The sequence below is a fragment of the Vulpes lagopus genome, chromosome 12, assembly GCF_018345385.1.
Source record: "Vulpes lagopus strain Blue_001 chromosome 12, ASM1834538v1, whole genome shotgun sequence".
Taxonomy (NCBI): Eukaryota; Metazoa; Chordata; class Mammalia; order Carnivora; family Canidae; genus Vulpes; species Vulpes lagopus.
Window position 1 is genome coordinate 36,052,307 of NC_054835.1, and position 16,443 is coordinate 36,068,749.

At 55.4% G+C, this 16,443-nt stretch overlaps 1 protein-coding gene across 9 annotated transcripts; it reads left to right on the top strand.

Moving 5' to 3' along the window:
* Positions 1–9,190: 9,190 nt before the first annotated feature.
* PHOSPHO1 (phosphoethanolamine/phosphocholine phosphatase 1) lies at positions 9,191–16,205 on the top strand. 9 transcript variants are annotated; one of them, XM_041725727.1, is made up of 6 exons: positions 9,191–9,503; positions 9,868–9,968; positions 10,625–10,727; positions 12,641–12,769; positions 13,579–13,697; positions 14,379–16,205. In XM_041725727.1, exons 4-6 carry the CDS (start codon positions 12,725–12,727, stop codon positions 15,259–15,261), a joined length of 1,047 nt encoding a protein of 348 aa, XP_041581661.1. In that variant the 5' UTR covers positions 9,191–9,503; positions 9,868–9,968; positions 10,625–10,727; positions 12,641–12,724; the 3' UTR covers positions 15,262–16,205. The 9 variants fall into 9 exon arrangements, with proteins under 9 accessions (XP_041581661.1, XP_041581659.1, XP_041581656.1 ...); XM_041725724.1 differs by having other exon boundaries at positions 9,192–9,503; positions 12,659–12,769; XM_041725726.1 differs by having other exon boundaries at positions 9,192–9,392; positions 12,659–12,769.
* The last annotated feature ends 238 nt before the right edge of the window (positions 16,206–16,443 follow it).

Here is a 16,443-nt window from a genome sequence, read left to right on the forward strand (position 1 = left end):
CTGGCATACAGTAGGTTCACGAAAAATTTGTTGAAAGAAGGCATGAATGAACAAATGAATAATTCCTCTGCCCCCCCTCCTAGGATGAGTGGGTCTCTTAGAGAGGTATTTGCTACTTTGTGCCCAGAAAGCCTCATCTTCAGGTCCTGTCCCTCTGTCCTCTACATATAACTTCAGGCTTGCTGCACTGGGCTGCCCACCCTGATCTGGAAAATACGGTTGCTATGGCCATGGGCCCGCTGTGGGGAGTCTTGAGGGGCTCTGAGGATGTGCTACAGGACAAGGCAGGCATCCCTGGGGTGAGAAGGAAGAGGCCCCAGAAAGAAGCAGTCCTTGGGCCATGGGTCCCTTACAAGCAACAAATCTGTTATCAAGGAGCAAGGCAGGGACGCCTGGGTGGCTCAGCAGCTGAGCATCTGCCTTTGGCTCACGGTGTGATCCTGGAGTCCCGGGATGAGTCCCACATTGGGCTTCCCTGCAGGGAGCCTGCTTCTCCCTCTGCCTGTGTCTCTGTGTCTCTCATGAATGAATAAATAAAATCTTAAAAAAAAAAAAAAGAAGAAGAAGAAGAAGCAAGGCAGGTGTGCATATCAAATGGGCAGCCTTGGGCATTTCTACTGTGGCACAGAGACACACTTTGGATTTTGCTTGCTCCAAAAAAGTAAATGGCAAAGAATAACCTACAATTACAGCAACAGGCTTGAGTTCGATGGTTCTACCAATTAGCCCTGTGCATTATTGGGGGACCTTTGAAATTGGAGTATTTCTGCATCCAAATTGTATTTCCTCCATCATTTCTCTTGTCCTACAGTCTCACTTGGATTTGCCCCACATCATGCTACTTCCATCTCCTGAGAACATGAGACCCACTCCCAGGAATATAGCCATGGAGCCAAGGCCAAGGGCCCAAGCCTTCTAGGGAGAAAACGAGAGCAGTGGGGACTCAGTATGCCACCTCTCCACTCTTGGGGGCCATAGGATGAGATGGCCAAAGACAGGCCTAGTGAGGACAGTCAATCTAGTGGCCAAATATACAAAGTCTGTGCTCTGGGTGGGTCACATGATCTAAACATGCTCCCACCTCAGGGCCTTTGCACATGCTGTTCGTGCTGCCTGACGTTCTTTCCCCCTCAGCTTTCTATAAGGCTCACTCCCTCAGATCTTTGCTTAACTGGCCCTTTGTCCGTCAGACTTTCCTTGGCCACCCTATTTAAATCAAAGCTTCCCCCCGCCCTCCCCACCATTTCCCTGCTTTATTTGTCTTCATAGTGCTTCCTGCTATCTGACATGCTGGGCTCTTTCCCTCTCCCCCCACTCCCTTCCTTCCTTCCTTCCACTGTCTGCCTCCTTCAATAGAATGTGAGAACCATGGCAATTGTGTTTACAGAGTATCTCTTGTTCTCTCTTGCTGTGTAACCGATCACCCTAAAAACTCAGCAGCTTCAAACTGTGTTTATTATCTCCATGGTGTCCATGAGCCAAGAGCCAAGAGCCTCAAGATTGTAGTCATCTCCTGACTGGGGCTGGAGGGTCTGTGCCCAAACTCACTCATGTGGTTGTTGACAGGCTCAGGCCTACACTGGCTGCTGGCCCGAGGCTTCAGTTCCCTGCCTTGTGAGCTGCCCACAGGATGGCAGCTGGGTGAGTGACCCCCAAAAGGGGGCAGGCAAGAGAGTGAGAGGGCACCGAAGACAAAGCTCAGTCTGTCATAACCCACACTGGGAGAGCTGTGCCTTTGCTTCTGCCCAAAGCCACGGGTCACTCAGAACAACGCTGGTACCGTGTGTGAGGGGTCTGCAGGAGGGTGTGGACACCAGGATGTGGGCATCCTCGGAGCCATCTTGGAGGCCAGCTACCAATCCTCCACACAACCCCGGCACATAGAAGATGCTCGAGAAATTATAGAAAGAAAGAATGAAGGTAGGAATGATTCCAGCAGAATGGGCTTCATACCCATGGGGACCTAAGAGCCCTGACCGCTGCCCCATCCCCGAAGGATCTTAAGCACATTCAGCTTTCCTCAAACCCCACCCCATGCCCACCTCCACCTCTCCCCAGCTGGGTGACCTAGGACAAGTTCCTCAACCCAGAGGCCTCCTGTGGAGATATAAAAAGATGAAAAGGATGTTAACTAACTAGAATTTAAATACAAATTAAAAAAAAATAAAAGATGAAGGGCACGTGGGTGGCCCAGTTGCTTAAGCATCTGCCTTCAGCTCAGGTCATGATCTCAGGGTCCTGGGATCGAGCCCCACATTGGACTCCCTGATCTGTGGGGAGCCTGCTTCACCCTCTCCCTCTGCCTCCCACCCCTCATGCCCCACTCATGCTTTCTTGCTCTTGCTCGCTCTTTTTCTCTCTCTCAAATAAATAAATAAAATCTTAAAAAAAAAAAAAGAGGAGGTAGGCATCACAGAGTCTGACACACACAGGGCCTCAGTAAATGTCGCCATTGTGGGCAGGACTGTGTGTTACTAATATTGGAGGGAAAAACCAAAGTATCTCCCTGGAGTCAGGAACAGTTTTAGAGCTGGGGGTGTTGTGTGTGCGCGCATGTATGTGTTTCCATAGGGTTCTCTCCCCAGAGCAGTGGCTGAGAGCAGCTGTCCCAGGTCGGCGGTGCCTCGAATGACTCATGTGGTCCAGACACCAGGTTTATCACTTGGGCCAGAGATGATCACGTGTCGGGGCCCTAGTCACGCAAACAGTCAGGACAGATTGATGGCACATGGGCTCCTGTCCATTTATACTGAGCATGTATCACACCAGTGTTCTTAAACTGTTTGCAGAGAGGGGAGGGAAGGATAGGTGGTGTCACGGAACCTTTTGAAAGTTTACACGAAAAATGCACACGTATATGTAAACACAAAAAAGTATCCATAATAAGCTCAGGCCATTCACAGACGGACCCCTGCTTCACGACGCTAGCTCTGGACTGTGGCCTTCGTGAAGGCAAGACCAGAGCCCATGCTGCCTGAACAAATGAATGCCTGCACTCATGCATGGGTGAATGAATAAGAAAAGACCAAAAGCGTCAAATAAGGGCCCTAAAGGCCAGAATCTTGGCATCTTTGCTGGCTGGCAGCACATCTTCTCTGAGCATACAACTGCCTCAGAAAACCTGGCTGGGGACACCTGGGTGGCTCAGTGGTTAAGTGTGTCTGCCTTCGGCCCAGGGCCTGATCTTGGGGACCCAGGATCAAGTCCCACATCAGGCTCCCTGCAGGGAGCCTGCTTCTCCCTCTGCCTGTGTCTCTGCCTCTCTCTGTGTCTCTCATGAATAAATAAATAAAATCTTGGGATCCCTGGGTGGCGCAGCGGTTTGGCGCCTACCTTTGGCCCAGGGCGCGATCCTGGAGACCCGGGATTGAATCCCACATCAGGCTCCCGGTGCATGGAACCTGCTTCTCCCTCCGCCTGTGTCTCTGCCTCTCTCTCTCTGTGTGTGTGACAATCATAAATAAATAAAAATTAAAAATAAATAAATACATAAATAAATAAATAAATAAATAAATAAATAAATAAATAAATAAAATCTTAAAAAAAAAAAAAAAGCCTGGCTGGTTTCAAAAGACCTGCATTCAGGTTTTGCCTTGGACTTGTCACCTGGCCTCTTTCAGCTTCATTTTCCTCATCAGGAAAAGAATGTGCATTACAGACAGTGTTTTGTAAACTACGAAGCCTACTGAAAACACAAGGGACTCTGATTTTGAGGGTGTCCTATTCTGAAGGTGCATCCTGTCCAGCTCCCATCAGCACAGACCTGGCTTGGGGATAGAAGGTTCCTCTGTGGGGCTGTTTGCTCAGGGGAAGCTGTAAAAACACCTTGAGCTGCCTGCCCTTCTTTGTTAGCATACCCCCAGTCAGACAGCCCAGGTTAAGCCTGGAAGCCTGCTGTGCTGTCATTCCAGGCCTCAGGCCACACCCCAAACAAGTAGCCTAGATTGAGAGGCTTACAATAATTCAGGCAACAAATGCTTTCTGAGCAGCTACTCCAGATCAAGGCTTGCGCTAGGTGCTGGAGACACCATGGTTCCTATACTCACCGAGCTGACAGTCTGATGGGTACAGATAGTACTCAATCAGCTAGAAGCCCAGGGTGCTGTGGAGGTGTGTAAGAAGAAAGGGAGGGTGTCTGGGCAGCTCAAGTTTCCTTTTAGAAGTGACAGATGGATGAGCATAACCCTGAACTCAGTGGGAAACCATGGATGGGGTGGGAAGTACTCTGGAAAGAGGCTACAGCAAGTGCAAAGGGCCTGTGGTAGCACATTTGAAAGCCAGAAAGAAGGCTGTTACACACTGTGAGTGGAAGAGGGATGCAAGAAGTAACCAGGGACACGAGGCAGGCAGAGGCAAAATCACTTTGTTCTCTTTAAGGTGACATTTGCAAAAAATGGAGGAAATGGAGTGGCAGATTTTAAGTCTCTGAAAGCCATTACACAGGAGGGTACCGTGGAAGACAAATGAGAGGAAATATTCCAGCAAGTGGGATTTGAGTCAGATCTCAAGGACTTCTTTGAGTCCCCAAAGGTGACCCCAGGGCAGGGAGGAGGTGACTTTCTGGACTTTCTCGACCAACTGCTGTGTCTGCCAGGCAATAGAAAGGATGTCTGCACATTTACTTCTCTCATTCCCTCTCTCTCTCTTTTTTTTTTTTTTTTAAGATTTTATTTATTTAAGAAAGAGCAAGAGAGAATGAGAGAGTATGAGCAGGGGGGGCGGGGAACGGGGGGGGGGTGGATAGAGGCAGACTCCCCACTGAGCAGGGAGCCCAGTGCAGGGCTTGATCCCAGGACCCTGGAATCATGAGCGCAGCCTAAGGCAGACTGAACTAACTGAGCCACCCAGGCGCCCCTGCACCTCGTCTTTACCTGGTTCTCTCTGCCACATGACTCCCCATCCTTGCGGTTTACTGGAGGGGGACAGTGGACAGCTCTGTCTGGGTGAGTCTGTTGTGGGAGATGGGCTGGACTGGGGAAGGCAGGGAGGAAAAGATGCAGGGTGGGGAGAAAGTGGTTCTGGAGTGTCTCCAGGCTGGTCAGGGGGTGTAGAGGAAGAGGAGAGTGGAAGCCAGCAGCAGGCAGGACCAGAAGTTAGGGTGGGACAAGGAAGGAGAGTGGTCAGGATGGAGCATCTTGGCTGGAAGGGAACCCGACCCCTGAATTATGAGTCTCCTCCTTATCCCGGAGGTATCCCAGGTCCCAGCTGCTTTACCCGCTGAAGTCCAAGACAGAATTGCCCTGGTAGTCACAGGTACAGCAGATCTGCCCGCTGTTCGCTGTTCTCGGACACAGTTCTGGGAAGGCCTGTTCCCTTATCTGCGTCTCCTCTCTAGACTGGAAGTTCCCTGAGGGCAGGATCTGTGTCTTCTTCAAGATCTCATCTCCCAGCACCTGACACAGTTAATAGCTGTCGAATGAAAGAAAGTGCAAAGGAATACCGCATTGCAGGGCTGCCCAGGAGAGCAGGAGACTGTTCACAGCTACCGACGGGACGCAGCTCTGAAAATCTGAACCTCCACCTATGTTATTGCCAGATTCTTCCAAGCACCAGGGTCGGGGTGGGGCAGCCAAGTCCTATCCACAGAGAAGGGCAACTCAAAACTCTGGAAACTTCTGAGGCCGGCCACGTGATATTCTGGTTAAAAATGAAACTCTGCTGCTGACTGCCTGGATTCAAATCTTGCTTCTGCCACTCCCAAGCTCTGGGACCTTGAACAAATTACATACATACTCTGTGCCTCCTTTTTCTCATCTGTAAAATGGAGGAACTAAGAGATCATACGGCTGATGTGAGAATGAAGAGAGTTGAGCCTTTATTTTTTTTTTAAGATTTTATTTATTTATTCATGAGAGACACAGAGAGAGAGAGAGGCAGAGACACAGGCAGAGGGAGAAGCAGGCTCCATCCAGGGAGCCCGATAGGGAACTCGATCCCAGGACTCCAGTATCACGCCCTGGGCCAAAGGCAGGCGCTAAACCACTGAGCCACCCAGGGATCCCCCGAGTTGAGCCTTTAGAACACTGCTTGGCACACAGTGAGCACTCCATCGACACTAGCGGCTGTTGTCTAGGAAGGAGAGGAGAGACTTGAAAGGGGATTTATTCAGCTCTGGTCCCTACGCCCCAGCACAAGGCCTTAGACCCAGAGCAATGACAATAGAACTTGTAGAACTGCCCGAACGGGGCAGTCCCCGTGGCGTCTTCCGCCAACCCACCTGTGTGGTCAACAGGTCCCTGAAGCCTCCTACAGAGAAGTCGTGACCCAAACATCTGGGCGGATCACCACTTGCTACACAGCGTCCTTGGGCAAGGCACTTTCTTAATGTCCCCACGCTTCTGCTTTTTCATTGGTATGAGAATACTAAAAAAAGAAAAAGAATACTAATACCATCCATCTGCCAGGGTTGTTGTGGGGACTATGGACCCGATAGAAAATCGTCCTTCCCCAGGTGGAGTGTAGGGAGGAAGGAGGCCATCTGCCCCTCCTGCTTCAGCCTTGCACCCGCCACCCCCCACCAGGCCTGAGAGCCAGAGCCCCTAGTCCCAATTCCTGGCCTCCCCGGCTCTACACCAAAACCTTCACACCCTCTTTGTCAAGGCCAGCTTGAGAGCCCCATTCCTGGCCACCCGAATCAGGCTTCACTGGAGACTCCTGTCTCTGTCACCTCAGATGACCCCATAAGCTGTCTGCCAGAATGACTGCCTGGAGTTCTAAGGTGAACCCCACAGGAAGAGAGGAAGTTCTGCAGCTGAGTGCTGAGCAGAGGCCTCACCCTGCTGGGGGCCAGGAGGAGGTGGGGGGTCGGATTCCCCTTCCCTTCCTGTCCCTGTCTTTAGACATGTGGCTGATCACTCATCTTGTCCAACTGTCCAACTGTGTTCATTGGCACAACAAGAGGGGAAAGTTTAAGAGAGGTAGGATTAGGGACACCTAGGTGGCTTAGCAGTTGAGCATCTACACCTTTGGCTCAGAACGTGATCCTGGAGTCCCGGGATCGAGTCCCACATCGGGCTTCCTGCGTGGAGCCTGCTTCTCCTCTGTCTGTATCTCTGCCTCTCTGTGTGTCTCTCATGAATAAATAAATAAAATATTTTTAAAAAGAGAGATAGAGAGAGGTAGGATTGTGTCCTGAAACAGTGTAGGGGGACCTGGGAGTTTCTAGATTTATTCCACAAAGGCACTTTGCACAAATATCCCGGTGAGCTTTGGTCCTCCCATGGCTGGAAGGCAAGAGGTGGATAGTAAGAACTGGCTTAGGCCGCCACAGAAAGTTACCTGCCCACCCCAGCCCCATTAGTGAATTTGGAAATAGCTGAAAGGATGTTAATCACCAGGATCTTGATTTGAATCTAGTGCCTCCTTGGGGACAAGGATGTCCCCAGGGATGACCTTGGACAACTCATCTGGTCTTTCTGAGCCTCAGTTTCCTTGTAGGAGAATGGGGATAACCCTGGAGTGCCCTGCTAGGTGAAATGAGGAGACAAAGGGCACTAGGTTGAGCCAAACACAGCAGGCAACGTGCTTCACCACAACGAACATCTAAGGCCTACAGTGTGCCACAGTCTCCGTGCTGGGGGCCATGGGGTACACCACTCCATAAGACAAATGTGGTCCCTGCCCCCCTACTGCTGACAGGAGAGAAGGGGTAGCAGACACCGAACGAAGGGCATGGTGTGGGGTAAAGGCGAAGGCAACCAGGCTGGGAGCCCAGCTCTACCATTCACCTGCTGGGTGATCCTGGGCAAGCTCAACTGCTTGTGCCTTGATTGCCCAACAGCAAGAGACGCCACGAGTCGTTTCATAGAGTGGTGCGGATTATCTTTACTGACACGTGAGAGTATACTGACAGCATTTACCACGTGCTTTGGTAGCACACAAGTGATCGGTGTAATAAAAGGAGCTTCAGAAAAAAAAAAGGAGCTTCAGGATGTGTGACAGAGGTCGGGCTCACCTGGCAAACAGGGCAGGTGTGTTCCCGAGGAGGGAAGTCCCCAGGAAACATCACGTAAACGCTGTGAAGCATTCATTCTCCTTTGTACATGTGGAAACAGCACACACCTGTCCTGTTCTTTTTTTTTTTTTTTTTTTTCTTTTTTCACCTGTCCTGTTCTTTAAGGGACCCCTAGGCCCTGCACAGAATTCCTTGCCGACCGCAGTTCCCTGTCTGGTTTTCAGCGCCAAGGGCTCCAAGATCATAGAGGGCCTTTCCACCCACTGGCTCTCTTGGAAGAGCGGGGCACTGGGAGATTTTGACCCAGGCCTGAGGGCGTCTAGGCTCTGCATCCGCAGCTCCTTTGTGACCCCATGGGCCAGGTGTGCCTAGGTTTGAACTCCCGGCAAATAACTGCCCCTTTGTGAATGAATATTCAACCATAAGTGCAGAGACCTAGTACCCTAGTGCCTGGTTCATAATAGGTTCTCAGTATATACAACTTTCCGCTCTCCGCTGTCGTCGAAGCATAAGCTTCTCCTCAACCCCTCAACCATGGGAGGGAGGGAGGGCAGATGGAGCTTGCGGTGGCCGCGGCTGGGCTGCTGGGGCGGGCGGGGACGCAGGGGAGGGTGGCTCGGCACCAACTCTTAACCAAGCACAAGAGAAAGTGGGTTTTGTATTTACAACATCACTTGCAAAAGGCAAACAACTGGGTCCTTAAATCACTGCTCACGGGGCAGGGGAGTGGGCGAGCCCCTTTCTCGGCGCTCCCCTGTCACCTGTAAGGAAGGAAGGGTCCCAGGAGTGCCGCGACTCCGCGCGCAGGGCAGAGCTAGGCGCACGTGCGAGACGACGCGGCTCCCCGGCTGGGCCGACCCGCGCCTACCGCTCCGCGGAGGAGCGAAGAGGAGAATGGGGGCTGGCGGCAGGGGTGCATTTCTGCAAATCTCGGGGCTCGGCGCCCCGGAGGCACAGCCCCGACACTTCTGGGCGTGTAGGCAGGGACTCCGGCGGAGCCCCGCAGCCGCTCCAGCGAGGGTGCCCCCCACGCTGCTCCCGTGGGAGGCGCTCCACATCCCCTGTCCTCCCCTCTCCCCCCTGCGCGCCTCTCCACCTGCGCGGGCGCTCCGCGAGCCTGCGGGGCAGCCTGAAGGCGTGGCCCGCAGGCGGCCCGCCCCTTTGATGTGCGCCGGCGCCGCTGTGATTGGACAGTCGCTTGTGACGTGCGGGGACTGCGGTGGGCCCGGGTGCTGCGGCAGCCGCAGCGCCAGCCGCGGCTCGGGCTCCGGCTCCCGGGCATTTAAAGGGGACGCGGCGGCGGCCCGGGGGGATGGGGGGCAGGTGGAGGGGGCGGCCCAGACGCACATCATCCACGGGCCCTCGGGACTGGAGGGACTCGTGAGCCGGAGCCCAGAAATCCGGGGGTGGATAAGACACCGCGTCCCCTCCAATTCCCGTAAGCACCCCTTGCCCCATCCTGCGCCCAAATACCTCCGCTAGCCCCACTCCCCCACTCTTTACACTCCAAACTAAGCCGGGACAGACCTCTGCCGCCGCCGCTCCCCACGTGAGTCCTGGGCTTCCCGAGGCAGGGCGGGCTGGGGTCCCCGCGAGGGGTGGGGGCTGTGTGGAGTTCGAGGGCGCTCCTTCACGTGTGTCAGTGGGGGAGTCCCCTGGAGCGAGGACAGGAGTCCTCCTTTCTCCCACCCAGGAACGCGGTGCCCAGAGAGCCCTCTATCCCCGACTCGGACAAAGCGAAGGCATCAGTGCCCCCTTGCTCCCCGCCACCCACCGGTCCCCTGGGCTCCCCGAGCTGCGCGCCGCCCCCCCTGCCCCGCATTGGAGCGAAGCACCCGCCAGCTGGGGGTGTGCCAGAATGCCTGCTTTCCAGCCACCTCTAAAAATATCTCTCCCCCCCACTCCACCGGCAGCTGCCACCTCCCTGTCCACTGAGGATCCCCTTCCAGCTCATCCACCCAGGCAGGGCGAGCCCGGAGGGGACTCCTAATCCCAGCATCTTCACGGACACCAGGTCTGCAGGTCCTCGCGGCCAGCTAGCTACTCAGAGCCCAAGAGGGTCTCCAGGGCAAGAGGGGGAGCTCTGGCTGCAACTTTGCCTAGAGGCACCCGGGGACTCCTGAGTTCTAATCCCGCATCTGATTTTGTGCCCCCTCCCCCCCACCGGGATGTTAGCTTTACCTCCCTTCGCCTCTGTTTTTCCTATTTGCTGCTGGTGGTGGTGAGAAGGAAGAAACCATGGTGAAGTTGGGAATACCGTCCTGGGGAGGGAGAAAACTTCAGCTTAGTTGTGGGATCGGGTTCCTAGTGATTGCTACAAGAAGACCTGGTCTTGGGCAGGGGGATTATAACTGTGGTATCTACAAGTCCTGGCTCTCCATCCCCCACCCCTATCCTGAACATTTCCTGGGGAAAACTGCCCTAGAACTGTCCAGTGGGCTCCATTCCCCTCATTAAGAGCGGGAGGGGGGGACTTCAAACTGTTTCCCCTCCCCAGTCCCCATTCCTACAAATGTCTTCTGAAAACATTTTTTAAAAGGCGGGCGGAAACAAGGAGGAATCCAGTGATCTGATGTGGAATCGGGGAGGTGGGCACCGCATTTAGGGGGGACTAGAATATGGACTCCCTGCCACCCCAAAGAAACCCCTTTTCTCCTCTCTCTGCTCTAGCCATCTATCTGGAGAAGCTCAGAGATCCTGTCCCCCTTTTCTCCAAGGGACTCTTTTTTGTGACCACAAAAGGATTTGGTCACTTAGGACAAAGCTGCCAGAGGTGAGTAACCTTTCTGAACATCATGAAAACCACATGCCAATGTGGCCTGGGAACTGTGGGGTAAGGGTGGTGTGGCAGCACAGCCTTCTCTTCCTGGGGGAGGAAACTCAGGATGCCTGGCTTTCTGCTCTGGGGATTAAAAGAAACAAGGGCAATTCACTAAACGATGAATGTGGAACTGATGTCCCTAAATATTGTTAGTTAAAAAAAATGTATGTCTTCTGCTCTAATGAATGATAATTTTTGCACATGATTGAAAATCAGTATAACATTCCACTTCAATTTTAAAAAGGAAAAAAAGAAACAAGGGCAAAACAAGGAGACCCTTTTCTGTGGGATGAAAGTTGGTCTCTGGGTGGCTGCTTGAAGAGCCTGTGTATCTACCTCCCGCTCTCTTCTCCCCAAGCCCTCTTCTCCCCAAGCCCGGTTCATTGTCTGTTTGGGCCCCTGCTTGCTTTTACCACATAAGTGGGATCCCCTGACCTTTCTCCTCAAACTTGCTGGGCCCCAGGGGGTGGGGAGGGTGGGGATGGGCTGGACATATGATATCAGACAGGATCCTGGAAGTTTGGAACTCCCTCCAGATAGGGCCTGGGGACAGCCCTCCCATTCTCCAGAACATGCCATTCCAGCATCCCCATGCTCTCCCATCTACTCTTTGATTCCTCCCCTGGCCCCCTCCTATTTTTGCCCCCACCCTCCCCCATGTGCCCCATTCAGCTCTGGCAATCTTTCCCAATTCCTAGATTAGATTAAGAGTTCTTACGGGAAAGGCTGAGACCCGCATCCATCCCTATCCAAAGGGCTTAAAGCATATCTGGTTAGGGAGTGGGGAGGGGTGAGGTAGCTCCAGGTGATAGAACCTCTCCTTCTGACCTATGCCCTATTCCTGGGATGTCCCAATCTCTGTCTCAGGGCCACAGCTTCTTCCTGATGTTCTGGGATGGTCTGGGGAGAGTGTCACCTTGACAAAGTCAGGGGTTTCCAGTATCATCCACTGTCACCACCAGAGGGCAGCAACCAGCCAGAACTTTGCTCCTTTCCCCGTCTAGTCTCCGGTTCTCAATATCTTTCCAGATCTGTCCCAGAGGCTTCTATTCTCTCATTCAACCACAAGATGAGAGGGGAGGAATGGGACGTGGGGAGGCCCTGGGAGCTGTAGGAGGTATCCTTTGTAGCTGAGTTGGTGAAGTCCCCACGGAGCCAAACCCTGTGCCCAAAGTCACACAGCAAAGCCACACAGAAATTTCAAACTGACTCCTGGCAGATTGCCAGCCTCTGAAAGCACCAGGGAGGCCAGTCCCAGATCATTGGTTATGCTCAGGGGTCCTGGCCCGCCGCTGTGGTACAATGAGCCTGGTCATCTGCCCCTTCCCTTTTAAGGGCAGAGAGTATACAAGGCTGTAGCCAGATGTTCATGAATCAGGCTCCCTGGGGAAACAAGCACACAGCCTCAGGCAAGTTAACCTCTCTGGGCCCTTCTCACCTGCTGAACTCATGGGACTGCACTGAGCAATGGGGAGAACATGAGTGCCGGTGACGGGTAAACCATGATGTGCCATACACAAGAAAGGTGCAAGGATCATACTGGAGAAAATTAAAGCACTGGTCTCAGACCCTAAGTTCCAGTCTTCAGACCTGTCTTTGGCACTACTCACAGTGGTGACCTTTGAGTAAGTCGGCTAACCTCTCTGGGTCTCCAGTTAATATCACTTGTAACCTCTCAAACATCACAGGGGATTGGTAGGAGGATACCAAATGAGGGCTTTGTGGTCTGTGAGCCCTGTATTTGAGGGATTTTTATTGAGCCCCTGGGAGTGGGAGTGGTTGGTTCCCGGGGGCTCAGCAGACAGGACACAACCAGGTGGCCATTGGTGGTAGAAACAAAGCTAGCCTCTGGCCCTCTCCAACAGACCTTGTGTGGTTGTCAGGAGCTCTGGACAACGGCTGGAGGCCAACAGAATCCCTAAGGTGGTGCCCAGGGTGATGCACTGACAATGAGCGGGTGTTTTCCAGTTGCTGGCCTCCGATGCCTGTCTAGGGTAAGTGGGTCCCTCCAGGGGTCTCTTAGGCTGAGGCCTCAGTCCCCTTCCCATGATTAGGTGGAAGGAGCCCTATCCAGCCCCTTTTAGGCCTACCCTCATCTCTACCACTAATCCCTGGAAGCTTCCATCCCAGGCATGGGGTCCTGATGCTTTACATTCTCAACTTAAGGGATCTTGGTCCACTGAGACTCCCAGAAAGATGTTGGTGAGACCAGAGGGTGACTCTAGGCCGAGCTCAGGAAAACAGTTCTAGTACTGGAGGCAGAGAGCTGGATCCACATCCCGGCTCTGAAATTAAATTAGGAGCTTGGACTCTGTTTCACAAGGTGTATCAGGCCATAAACACCACAGGACTATCAAGGGGCGAGTCAGGATGAAGCCAGGAGGAGAGTGCTTGGGTCTGGACTGATTAAGGTGGGAGGCCAGGAGGGAGAAAGGCAGTGTGGATATCCAGAAGCTGTACCTGGTTTGCTCTCTGCCCCTCGGCCATGCACAGCAGCCAGCAGGCAACAGTGGCAGAGACAGGCTACTGGGGGTTTCTGCGGTCCCCAAGTGCTTTGCCTTTGCACCTCACACTTGCACTGCTGTCCCCCACCCTCTCCCTTGTCCTCTGTAGGTGAGACTCTGGCCCCAGGGCTCCACCTCCTGGAGCCACCCTTCCCAGCCTCACTCTGTCTCAGGCTCCCCTAGCATGACCTCCTCCTCCCGGCCTTCTCCTTCCCCACCCTGTATCCACTCCCTGCTCCTTCCCCCTCTGCCTTTTCAGCCACCGCTGCTCTCTTTCCTCTCCCCTACCTATCTCCCAGGTATGTCGTGGCCTGGTGCGGGAAGCTCCTACCTCCCCAAGCCCCACTGCTTCTGCTGCCCGCTTACTTCGGACTCTGGCAGAAACCCCACCCGCTGACGTGTACCTCCCAGGGAATTGGCAAGTGATTAGTGATGAGCTGTTAGGACAGGGCCCAAAAACCTCCCTGGAGAAGCAGTGTCCCATCCTTGGACCCCTGCCAGGTGGGGTCCATGGGGCTGGAAGCAGCTCCCAGAGAGCCCTCCTGGGTTAACCCACCAACCTGGTTATTCCAAGAGCTTAGAATCCAGTCCTCTGGCCAATGCAGAGGCCCAGCCCTTAGCCACCAGCCAGGCCACAGGACCTAGCATTCACAGTCGCATGCCTCGGGCGATACCAGCAAGTGTTGCCTGGAGCCTGGCTCCTTACTGTCCACAGTCCCATCAGCTGGGCATGGCCCAAAAAGGGAATGAGGAGGCTGCTGCAGTTGGGTGAATGCCTGGTTTCCGTGGTCTACGTTTCTTAGGGAAGAAGGGGGTGGAGAGGACGCCACACCGACAACAGGGGTCACTGGAAGTCTCCAGAACGGCCTCATCCATAAACCTCCCCCAAAGGGGTGCTCTTCCCCTCCTCTAAGCTGACCCCGTTAGGCCCCAGTGGCCCCAGACAAGAGTAGCAGAGACAGGTGCCAAGGAAGCCCTTCTGGGTTAAACCCCAGCTCAGTTCACCGAGAGGGGCGAGCGGGGAGGGCGGGGAAGGCGGGGGCGGGGGCGGCGGCGGCGGGTCCTCCGCCCACCTTAACCTGCCTCGGGTCCTCCTCAGGTCTCGGACGAGCCAGCGCCTCTGGCCGTGGCCCGCTAACCAGCCTCTCCCCGGCCGGCTCGCGCCGCGCCCCCTCTCGCTTGCTCCCTCCTCCTCCTCCTGCTCCTCTCCCCCCCGCTCCCAGGACGGCGGGATGGCCGCGCCGGGCGCGCCGCGCTTCCTCCTGACCTTCGACTTTGACGAGACCATCGTGGACGAGAACAGCGACGACTCGATCGTGCGCGCCGCGCCGGGCCAGCGGCTGCCCGAGAGCCTGCGGGCCACCTACCGCGAGGGCTTCTACAACGAGTACATGCAGCGCGTCTTCCAGTACCTGGGCGAGCAGGGCGTGCGGCCGCGGGACCTGCGCGCCATCTACGAGGCCATCCCCCTGTCGCCCGGCATGAGCGACCTGCTGCAGTTCGTGGCCAAGCAGGGCTCCTGCTTCGAGGTCATCCTCATCTCGGATGCCAACACCTTCGGCGTGGAGAGCGCGCTGCGCGCCGCCGGCCACCACGGCCTGTTCCGCCGCATCCTCAGCAACCCGTCGGGGCCCGACGCGCGGGGGCTGCTGGCGCTGCGGCCCTTCCACACGCACAGCTGCGCACGCTGCCCCGCCAACATGTGCAAGCACAAGGTGCTCAGCGACTACCTGCGCGAGCGGGCTCACGACGGCGTGCACTTCGAGCGCCTTTTCTACGTGGGCGACGGCGCCAACGACTTCTGCCCCATGGGGCTGCTGGCGGGCGGCGACGTGGCCTTCCCGCGCCGGGGCTATCCCATGCACCGCCTTATCCAGGAGGCGCAGAAGGCCGAGCCCAGCTCCTTCCGCGCCAGCGTGGTGCCCTGGGAAACCGCCACCGACGTGCGCCTCCATCTGCAGCAGGTGCTGAAGACGTGCTGAGGATGGTGGCCTGCAGGGGGCGCCCGGGCGCAGGAGGGGGACGCGTGCGGGGGGGTGGGGGCGAACGGGAAAGACAAACCTAGTTTTACGACTCCCTTTTTCCCTTTCGCTTCGGTATGTCCCTCTGGGAGTTTCGGGAATTTTTCCGGGATCTGCCATGGGGGGGGGGGGGGGGGGGGCTGGGGGAGGGGAGTTCGGAGCCGTCCCTATCTATGCAGTTAACCCAGCTCGGCTGCCTCCCCCCAGTTCCACGGCAACGTTAAAATCCGGAGCCTGGCTCCCCCGGGGTGGTGCGCATACCTGGGAAGGCAGCGGTGTTTCCAAAATCCGTGTCCTCCCAAGTGGGAGGAAGGGGTTCCCTGGCAGGGGAGAGAAGAACATCTCCCGCGGCTTTAACTGCTGCCTTGAGCCGCGGAACCTTCCCTCCCCCAGTCTTCCGTTAAGGGGACTCCCGTCCCGAAAGCCTCCTGGCTGCCCCGGAGTCCCAGCCGAGAGAAGTGAAGCTCTCCACCGACTGCCTCAGGCCTAGATCTTGCTTCATCTACCATGCCCTTCCCCCCCCCCCCCCAGCCACTACACCCTTTTTCCTCCAGCCTCCCTTCCCGCGCCCCACCCCCACCCCTACCCCCGCCAGCATTCCCCAAAGGAAAAAAAGCCAGAGGGTACAGTCGCCTCCTGGTGGTGGAACGAGGTAGCACTGTTCGGCGCGGGTCCGTCCAGCCTGGGACCTCGCAGCGCGCGACCGTGGCTCCTCTCACCCCAGCCTCGTCTATGCAGCAAGAGACCAGGGACTTTACCAAAGTCACCCCGCGGGCTGGGCCCTCTGCGCCCCCCCCCCTCCCGTATGGAACAGAAAGCCATGATGTTTTAAAGCAGAGCCAGCGAAAGCCAAGCCCCTCCTCCCTCTTTGGTGTTTTAGAGCTATAAAGGAGGTGAAGGGGAAAGAGCTGACTTGAGATCTCTGGCGCCGATGTCTGAAGGGTGAGGGTGGGTGAGGCGATGTCGGCTCTCGGGGAGACCCATCTAAGGGTGGCGGGAGTTGGTCCCCACTCTGGGAAGAGTGCCCAGCTGGAGGCACCCAAGCCGAACTTCACACAGCAAACAACGGGCAAAAGAACAAGTCGTTGCGGAGGAGTCAGGGGTCTAGTGTCCAGGGCACACAGGACCGAAGGGACGGCAAGG

Excerpts from the sequence above, each read along its gene's own strand:
- PHOSPHO1 (XM_041725727.1), top strand. The coding sequence starts at position 12,725 with ATGAGCGGGTGTTTTCCAGTTGCTGGCCTCCGATGCCTGTCTAGG. Across the intron at positions 12,770-13,578 it reads GCCTCCGATGCCTGTCTAGG|GTATGTCGTGGCCTGGTGCG; the intron begins GTAAGTGGGTCC and ends CCTATCTCCCAG. Across the intron at positions 13,698-14,378 it reads GTGTACCTCCCAGGGAATTG|GTCTCGGACGAGCCAGCGCC; the intron begins GCAAGTGATTAG and ends GGTCCTCCTCAG.